This window comes from Littorina saxatilis, unplaced genomic scaffold, assembly GCF_037325665.1.
Source record: "Littorina saxatilis isolate snail1 unplaced genomic scaffold, US_GU_Lsax_2.0 scaffold_468, whole genome shotgun sequence".
Lineage (NCBI taxonomy): Eukaryota > Metazoa > Mollusca > Gastropoda > Littorinimorpha > Littorinidae > Littorina > Littorina saxatilis.
This window is the reverse complement of record NW_027127519.1, coordinates 16,186-26,521: the sequence shown is the minus strand read 5'-3', so window position 1 is coordinate 26,521 and position 10,336 is coordinate 16,186. Positions and strand designations below refer to the sequence as shown.

Sequence of the window (10,336 nt, the reverse complement as noted above, 5' to 3'; positions counted from 1 at the left end):
AGAAGTATTCACGCAATCCCGAGAGAGTGTAATCATCGTTCATAACATAAATGTTCGTCTATTTTAAATGTTTGCGATGCACAAATAACCGCGTGAAAGCTAGGTCACGCTTCAACTCACAGCATCTGCTTTTTGAGTCACTTGAGAAAAAGTGACTCTATGTAATCGGTCAGTGTTAGTCTGTCCGGCCGGCCGGCCGTCCGTAGACACCACCTTAACGTTGGACTTTTCTCGGAAACTATCAAAGCGATCGGGCTCATATTTTGTTTAGTCGTGACCTCCAATGACCTCTACACTTTAACGATGGTTTCGTTGACCTTTGACCTTTTTCAAGGTCACAGGTCAGCGTCAAAGGAAAAATTAGACATTTTATATCTTTTCTCGGAAACTATCAAAGCGATCGGGCTCATATTTTGTTTAGTCGTGACCTCCAATGACCTCTACACTTTAACGATGGTTTCGTTGACCTTTTACCTTTTTCAAGGTCACAGGTCAGCGTCAAAGGAAAAATTAGACATTTTATATCTTTGACAAAGTTCATCGGATGTGATTGAAACTTTGTAGGATTATTCTTTACATCAAAGTATTTACATCTGTAGCCTTTTACGAACGTTATCAGAAAAACAAGGGAGATAACTAGCCTTTTCTGTTCGGCAACACACAACTTAACGTTGGGCTTTTCTCGGAAACTATAAAAGTGACCGGGCTCAAATTTTATGTGAACGTGACTCATTGTGTTGTGAATAGCAATTTCTTCCTGTCCATCTGATGCCTCATATAATATTCAGAACTGCGAAAGTGACTCGATCGAGCGTTTGCTCTTCTTGTTGCTTCGCGCCAGGGTTTGATGAATTTCAACAGAACAGTGAAGCTGTATGAAAGGTTTTGGACCACTGTTTTGTTTAAAAAAAAAATACTCGCTTCTCTGTCAGTATCAAACATCTCCGTGTGAAACTAGACAATCTCGCACCTCAAGCGATATATGTTGGTCGGATACCAGATATATATAGAACTGTAACGTGTTACTTGTGCACCTGCAATGCATTCAATATTAACAGCTATTGTGTTTTCAGCGTAGCAATAGGGTCCGATATTTAGACGAGACAAGTATAATGCCGACGAGTCGAAGACGAGTCGCATTATACTTGTTTGAGTCTAAATATCGGACCCTATTGCTACGCTGAAAACACAATAGCGATTATATAGCTGTTCTGACCTTTATTTGTTGTTCCAAACTTACAAAATGACAGTTTTTGCGTCGATGCGTTGATCTCAGGTTTTGATAGCAGACGCCGTTTCTTATGCGCATTAGTTTTGCGCAGGCGCCACACTGACTTTGGAAAAAAACTCGATTTGACAACACAACTGTTAAACAGCTTTTTATTAGTTCATTAGTTTGAGTTTTTTTTAACTTTGAACAAGACTACTTATGAAGAAGACCAAAACACAACATAAACGGAAAACTAGAAACAACTGAAGAACTAGGATGCAACAAGGGGAGGAGAAGAGAACAGCTAATCCGTACAAAGCAAGCAGACGGCAGCGACGTTTCCAGTTTGGGTGAATGGCATTTATACTTGTCTCGTCATGAAGCGAATTTTTCAACCTCAGTTATAAACGACTACATGAATGTTAGTGCCATGGGTTGTACATCAATACTTCAGAGGGGAAGTGGGGTATTTAGTGTGGAGTTACGAGATAAGAAAAGCCGAATGCGAAAATGTGTGTCAGTCGGCAACTGTGAACTAAGCTCACAGGCACACAAAAACGGCTGTTCCGTTTTACTCCCCTGTTTGTACTACATCTTTCGACTTTGGGCATTTTGTGGTGTTTAGGGACAGAAAATAATAGGTTTAGTCCTGTTTCATCGGGAAGTTAGCAGAAAAGGGTATGCTATCGACATTTGTAAAGCTGAAAAACATTCCCGGGAAGAATTTCAAGTTGTCAGTGTATGCTGTTGTCGATCAGTGAAACATCGTGTGGTACAGGTGGGTAAACCGGAACCATGCGTCTTTGTTATTGACAATATGCTTTTGGATATTGAGAAAAATGGCCGACTTCCGTAGTATTATGCTTTGATGATCGGAAGAGACCATCCAATCACAGCCCCCGTCATGAAACCGTGTAGACTTGTCCCTCTTCAGGGCGAGGGCCAGATGTGAAAAACCAAACCGCTGCTTATTCTATTACCCTCTTCTAATAAAGCATTGTTATTTTCATTGCCATTGTCCTTAGATTAATAGTAGTTCTCGTTAGATGTGGCTGTGATATCCACATTTGTCATCATTTTCACGAGTTTTCATTCACAAACACCTGGGAAATAAATCTCATGTTCCCCATGCAATAAATCGAGGTGGTGAATGGGTTTGAGCTTTCAGGTGAAACGTGGATTGTCAAAGTAAAAGCCAATCAGGCTGATTGTTTGATGTGTGGAACCATCGCGGCTTTGGATTTGTGTTTCCGAGGACAACGATTGTAAGCATTCACTCTCAAAGACCCAATCAATGTTGATAATTACCGCGGCGACTCATGGTCAATTTGCAACTTATCTCTGTAATCGCAAAATCCACAACGAAAAGTCATAAACACTTAAAAAGAAAAGAAATATGCTCAACACTTACTTAAACTCACACGTATGATCGCAGCTCCTGTACATTTTCAGACTGGAAGAAAAGCGTCAACAAGCTACGTTTGACGTCACACACAAGGTTGACGTGTTATCTCGAGCTACTGTGACGATGCTTTGTGGCCCGGAGTTGGATTCTAAAAATTCGTCTCCCTGTGGGTTATTGTGCATTTTGTTGCACAACCAAAATGATGACAAAAACGATGTTTGGTGGCTTGTCGTCAGACCAGCATTTTGTTGTTGGTCCTCGGGGAGCATATCGCCTTTTGTCTCATATTTATCAACCGCGGCCTTCGGCCTTGGTCGATAAAGATGAAACAAAAGACGATATGGTCCCCTTGGACCAACAAAAAAGATGGTCTGTCAACAAGCCACCAAACATCTTATATTATCAGTCCCAATGTCGAGAAAGGAGGAATCATATCAGATCGAGGCATAAGCCGAGATCTATGTTTCCGCCTTTTGAGACATTGTGACTGATAAATGTGGATATCCCAGCCACATCTAACGATAACGAATTTATTGCGTTTTGTTTTGGACAGTTTCATGATTAATTTTTAAAATAAACAAGACAGGCTCTTCCGTAAACCTCCCGTCGGTAGCTGCTAAGGAGTCTTCTTTGGGATCACCTCAAGGCCTCGGCCATCCAAGACTATGGCATACTCGTAGCAAAGCCGCCGAATGGTACAGTAAACCAAGAATAGTGACGTAAGAGAATAGAATGTCGTCTTTTGATTTGGAATGTGACGTGTTTCAGAACTTCTTCTCGACAACTCGGATGGTCGTTTTCACTGAACGATGGACATTGAAGTGATCAGAATTTCACTCCGGTCATATTTTGACAAATATTGCCTCAACATCAACATAATTCCTTTACAAGCTATTTAAATTTTTTTTAGTGCTATATACATACAAGAATCACATATGCAAAATATAGAAAAATATTGTGGGGGATAATCGTATTTTTTTGCTTCTTTAGTATTATGTGCGTACATGATTTTTCCAAAATGGTCAAGCACTACAGAAAACGAATTGTGGGCTGTTACTGAGGCCGTGGTGTCTCATAAAGCTTCACGTTAAAGGCGTTTTTGATAGTAGAAAAGGCAAAGTAGGAAATAGTTAGCTGCAACTCTTGTAAAGTCAGATTGTTTCCGTGAAAACCAAAAAGACTAGTCACATTTTATACGAAAATTATCTGATTCGCCCATGCTATGCCACCGTGTGCAAATATAAAATAATACAAGGCATTTTTTCTTACTTACATATGTTTCCCCAAAGCAGAGTGAGCAGCTTCAAGAAAATGAGTGTTTTGAAAACATCATTTTAGGCAAAGTCGCTTCATACCCCCCTAAATGTGAAAGAGGCGATCAATTACTAAACTGAGGGTATGACACCCGACAGTTTGTTTATTTCATATGACGACGATACATAAGATAACAAAATACTGTCACTTGTTGATTCGTCTTTACACTGTTAGTGTTAGGGGTTTAAGCCATTCCTTGGTTTGCAATTCAATAGAAAACGTCACCACAGCTGATCGACGTCGTCCTCCTCGTCGTCACAGGGCTGTGCGGACAAGACCGTTTTGACGTCAAAACAACGCTGACTTTGTGGTATCTTCGTCCAACGTAGTCCACGTAGCTTGCGATCAGCTGGTTGTATGTCACCCACCTTCCCCATGCCAAACGGTGCAAAAGAAAACCGCCGTTGATGACGTAGTGTACGTCGTGGACGTTTTCCTCTTCATGTTTGGCGAGAAACCAAATGTGGGCAGCCAGAATGTGCTTTCTGGCTTCTCGTGGCAGATCTGAGGGCTCAAACAAAGATGTTGGAATGTTAGAGAGCTCATGTTCAAAGGCTGATGGCAGCAGCTCTGGAGTGGCCTCTAAGATCCTGACTAGTCGCTGGAACAGCGGTGTTGGGTCAACATTGATGGCCTCGCCTTGAGAGGACACCACAGACTCAAAGGCTAGGGTGACAGCCTGATCACTCTTCTTGAGTGTGAACGGTCGGCAAGCGAAGACCCTTCTAACCATGTCTTGAATGACGATTTGTCCCAGTAGTTTTACTGTGTCCACATTTACAGATTCGTTTGCGACTTTTCCGCTGGAGAGAGTTTTCCGTCTCCGCTGAATGAATTCCTCCTCTGGAAAAACTCCAGAATTGTCTTAGTGTCCGCGTGTTCCCTTTTCTGTCTTGACTTGCTTAAATCCTTATGCTGGTCACTTGTAATGAAAGGCACACCTGTCACACGCTGCATGCCAAGTATTCACACCAGTCTTTCACTTTCACCCATGCCTGTTCCCCTCGTCAAACCTCAATTTGTCTTTAAGCTGCGCATCAGAAGCTGTTCAATAACGAGGTCTGAGGACAGTCCTGCCCAGTATCGATCGCTGCGCCGGATGTTGTGGTGGCCTTTCATGAGCTGCTGATATACAGCAGGTTGTATTCTTTGTAGCTCAGACATGTGCTGAAGATACTGCCAAGCACATTTCAAGTAGTTGGTGTGTCCAGACGCAGCAAAGTGTGGCAACATTTCCAGGACACTCTGTACATGCAGACTTCTTCTTCTTCTTCTTCTTCTTCTTCTTCTTGGCGTTCGCAGAGGTTACACGATCAGTCCAGCACTGGTGATAAATGTTGTCGTTTTCTCCAACTCCCGTCGACTGCCGGATAGATTGGGCATGCTTTTCTCTTTTTTGACGATTTGCCTTTTCGCTTGTTGTGTACTCAATTCTTCATCAAAGAATGTTTATGGGAAATATCTCGCTCCACTGTTTTTGAAGTGACCGTCTAAAGATGGCGCCCATAAGTGATTAGTCACTTCCTGCGAGATATCACTTGGCTATGACGACTTCCTGCGATATATCAATTGATATAGGGTGCATGTTTGACCAATGGTTAGTTACAGTTTCGTCATGTGACCCGTAAAAACGCAATAAATGCCTTTAAAGGTACTGAACTTGTCAAATCCAGGTGCACGGAGCCCCTGGGGCTTTTAGTCATACCTCAGGCAGCTATCCGTTAGAAGAACTACCAAGTTTCATTGACTTGCACCCAAAGAGTCAAGAACTGCGATTTTTTTACGAATTAATTTCGTACTCGGACCCGGCTGGTCTTGACCTATTTTTGGATCTAAATTTAGATCAGGTAGATCACCACATCATGCACAAAAAGACAGTCACTAGCAAACTCTGTCAGACGTCATCATGAGTTTGTGTAAAACAAAATGGAGGCCAGAATCACCCAGTTGAATCGAACTCCGACCAAACACCACGTAATCACTAGGTTAATTTATGCACTCGCGTGAACAAGAAACTGTCGAGCTTCACAGATATCGTTGTTGGGTAGTTTTGGGTTTGTTTTACTACTATAGGAGGATTTTTGAACTGTAAATGCACTCAGCTGCAACAAAAACGCAAAACGAAGGCTTTAACATTTGAACCGTATGAACTTAGACAAGCTCGCACCTTAAGCGATTAATGTTGGTCGGAAACCAGATTTATATGAAACAGTGTGCCGAAACACCACAATCACCTTTAGAGGCGAAGTCCAATCACACAGGATTGAGAATTTTAGAGCTTATTAATTTCTAAGCCCTACGAAATCTGTTATGCATTCTCAAAGGAATACATGAACATACAGAGAGACAAAAGCCGCCAGACCCCATCACAAACAGACCTCTACAATCCACAGGTGTTGCCTTGCGAGCTATAAATAGCTCGCAACTTCTAAGGCGAACAACTCTGCAGAGTCTGCTGTGAAGGGCGACGGTAGTCTCCCTGTCACATATATATAGTATTGTAATGTGTTACTTTACCCCCTGCAATGCCTTCAATATATGTATTTAACGTGTGTTTTATTTCTTTGTCTTTGTGATCATGTATTACATTTGTTTTTTCATGACACTTTGTAGACTTGTCCCTCTTCAGGGCAAGGGCCAGATGTAAAAATGCAAACAAACTGCTTATTCTATTACTCTTGTCAAATAAAGCCTTGTTATTGTCATTGGCACAATGCGGGCGGGGATGTAGCTCAGTCGGTAGCGCGCTGGATTTGTATCCAGTTGGCCGCTGTCAGCGTGAGTTCGTCCCCACGTTCGGCGAGAGATTTATTTCTCAGAGTCAACTTTGTGTGCAGACTCTCCTCGGTGTCCGAACACCCCCGTGTGTACACGCAAGCACAAGACCAAGTGCGCACGAAAAAGATCCTGTAATCCATGTCAGAGTTCGGTGGGTTATAGAAACACGAAAATACCCAGCATGCTTCCTCCGAAAGCGGCGTATGGTTGCCTAATTGGCGGGGTAAAAACGGTCATACACGTAAAAGCCGTGGGAGTTTCAGCCCATGAACGAAAAAACAAAAAAACAAAAAAATTTCATTGCCATTGTGTGTGTGTGTGTGTGTGTGTGTGTGTGTGTGTGTGTGTGTATGTGTGTGTGTGTGTGTGTGTGTGTGTGTATGTGTGTGTGTGTCTTTCTGTCTGGCTGTATGTCTGTGAGCGTGTGCGTTTGTGTTTTGTATTCATGAAGTTATTATGATTTTCATGACTGTATGTGCATACCTTTACCATCAGGACTATTGGCCGGGCAATCTGGATGCGGCACTAGTAACAACAACTGTGAACCTACCGCCGTGTGTGAAGCAGGAACATGCAGTAAGTGAAACATTCTATGTACCTGTTTGAGTGTGAGTACACTTGGTGACCATTGTATAAACCTAATTAAATGCTTCCTTTAAGTCGTAAAACATATTTATTACCGAGATATTTTGGTGTAAATCGACGCCAAAGAAGAAGAAAAGGCATACAAGTAGTACAACAGTTAGGGCAATTTGTCCTCTGCACGTTAGTAAAATGCTGTCTCTCTCTCACTTTCTCTTTTCTCTCTCTCTCTCTCCCTCTCTCTCCCTCTCTCTCCCCCCTCTCTCTCTCTCTCTCTCTCTCTCTCTCCCTCCCTCTCTCTCTCTCTCCCTATATCTCTCTCCCTCTCTCTCCCCCCCCCCTCTCTCTCTCTCTCCCTCTCTCTCCCCCCCCTCTCTCTCTCTCTCTCTCCCTTCCTCTCTCTCTTTCCCTCCCTCTCTCTCTCTCCCTCGCTCTCTCTCTCTCCCTCCCTCTCTCTCTCTCCCTCCCTCTCTCTCTCTCCCTCCCTCTCTCCCTCCCTCTCTCTCTCTCTCCCCCCCTCTCTCTCTCTCTCTCTCTCTCTCTCTCTCCCTCCCTCTCTCTCTCCGGTGACATCATCGTCTCGAGGGACGACAACACTGTCGCTGCTGCTACTGAAGGTGGCGGTGACATCATCGTCTCGAGCGACCACAGCACTATTGCTGCTGCTACTGAAGGTGGCGGTGACATCATCGTCTCCAGCGACCACAGCACTGTCGCTGCTGCTACTAGAGGTGGCGGTGACATCATCGCCTCGAGCGACCACAGCACTGTTGCTGCTGCTACTGAAGGTGGCGGTGACATCATCGTCTCGTGGGACGACAACACTGTCGCTGCTGCTACTGAAGGTGGCGGTGACATCATCGTCTCGAGGGACGACGACACTGTCGCTGCTGCTACTGAAGGTGGCGATGACATCATCGTCTCGAGGGACGAAAACACTGTCGCTGCTGCGCCTGAAGGTGGCGGTGACATCATCGTCGCGAGCGACCACAGCACTGTCGCTGCTGCTACTGAAGGTGGCGGTGACATCATCGTCTCGAGCGACCACAGCACTGTCGCTGCTGCTACTGAAGACAGCACCACCGTTGCTGTAGGGGGTAATCATAATGTCTCAATCAACAACAGCGCCCCAAGCATCGACAACAAACATGCCGCTACTTCTGCCATTGATGACGCTTCCACCGATAGTGCAGACACGTGTGTACCCGACATGCTCCGTGCCATTGATGACGCTTCCACCGATAGTGCAGACACTTGTGTACCCGACATGCTCCGTGCCATTGATGACGCTTCCACCGATAGTGCAGACACTTGTGTACCCGACATGCTCCGTGCCATTGATGACGCTTCCACCGATAGTGCAGACACGTGTGTACCCGACATGCTCCGTGTTATGGTTGAGAAATTAGCCTCTGAACTAAGAGATCTCAAGGTCCAAACGGACAGAAAGATTAAGGCAAATGAGGGTGGGCGTGACAGAGAGGTAAAGGACTTAAGCGAGCGACTCACAACTCTTTCCAGAGAAAAAAAAGCGCTGTCAGGCTCTAGAGAGCAAGGTGAAAGACCTGCAGAAAGAGAACAAGACTGTCCAGCGCTCACCGTCTCCCGAAGTCCCACCACTGCAACAGTCATCTCAAGACAAAGTCACTCATGCTCAGCCAATTAGTGTAACCACGAACTACGGCCGCTACGCCCATCACTCACTTGAAATGTCACTCATTGCCGAGCCTGAGCCCCAAGCTTGTAGCAGTCAGTCATCTCCGTCCTCCATGGTCCGCCCGCGGACAGATGCTACCAAATCAACCGAGACGACAGACACTCAGAGGCAGACAACTCTCCGCCTCCCGACCTCCTGCACGTGTCTGCTTATTGGAGATTCCAACCTTAGACGCGTGTCCAAGAGACGGCTTGATAGGTCAGGACAAACAGAGGTGAGAACCTTAAGTGGGATTACCACCCCTCAACTTGCCACCGTCATTGCCAGCAGCAACACTTTTCCTAACATTAGAAAGATTGTTCTGCATGTCGGCACGAATGACGGCATACAAAACACGAGTGAAATTCAAAGCAACTATGAGACGCTATTATCTGAAACATCGCTACGCTTCCCTAATGCGGTCATCTTTGTCGCAGCCATCCCTCCACAGGCTCAGCGCAAAGTTACACGGCAGATTCTGCAAGTTAACACTAAGCTCGCGTCGCTATGTGATGGTGTAAAGGTGCAGTTCTTGGCACTGTCGGATATCTGGCGCCTTGACAGTGACGGTCAAACTGACCCAGACATATTGCAAGACAAGGTCCACTACTCTGCAAGGGGCCTGTCTTTACTCGTAAAGGACATCAAAGCCATCGTTTTTGAAAAGCGACTAGGCAGAGCTTCGTTTGCGGATGTCGTTAAAGGCGGAGCGCCTCCGCCCATATCACACCAACCACTGCAAAAGAAGCAGCAGCAACAGTCACCTCACCAACAACAGCAATGGCCACCTCATCAACAGCAGCAGGAGCTGCCACAACAGCAACAGCCGCCGCAGCAGCAACAGCGGCAGAAACAGCAGCAACAACAGCCGCCGCATGAGCAACATCGGCAGCAGCAGCAACAGCCGCAACAACAGTAGCAGCAACAGTGGCAGAAACAGCCGCCGCACCAGCAGCTGTCGCTGCAGCAGCAAGAGCCGTTGCTCCTCCCTCGGCTGCAGCAGCAGCAGCAGCAGCAACAGTCTCATCAACCACCACTACAGCAGCAGCAGCATTAGTCTCATCAACCATCACTACTACCGCCACCGGCCCACCAACCATTAAATTTTACTCAACAGCACATCAGCCATCCCAGTCTCCCCTTATCTCCACGTGGGGAACATCAATATCCTACAATGTATTACCCACCTTGGATGAACGCCTTCAGGCAGTATCAACTCAGCCCCTTTATGCACCCACACGCCCAGCCGTCCTTCTATGGGCAGTGGCCCCCCGGGATGCACCAAGCATCCTACTAAGTAGTTTCAAAAGGCTGCTTTAAGCATACAGTAGAGCGTGAGTGTATGTGTGAG

At 45.5% G+C, this 10,336-nt stretch overlaps 1 protein-coding gene across 1 annotated transcript; it reads left to right on the top strand.

Moving 5' to 3' along the window:
* Positions 1 to 9,677: 9,677 nt before the first annotated feature.
* Positions 9,678 to 10,088, top strand: LOC138955951 (sericin-2-like). The gene has a single exon (XM_070327444.1). It carries the CDS (start codon positions 9,678 to 9,680, stop codon positions 10,086 to 10,088), a length of 411 nt encoding a protein of 136 aa, XP_070183545.1.
* Positions 10,089 to 10,336: the final 248 nt, after the last annotated feature.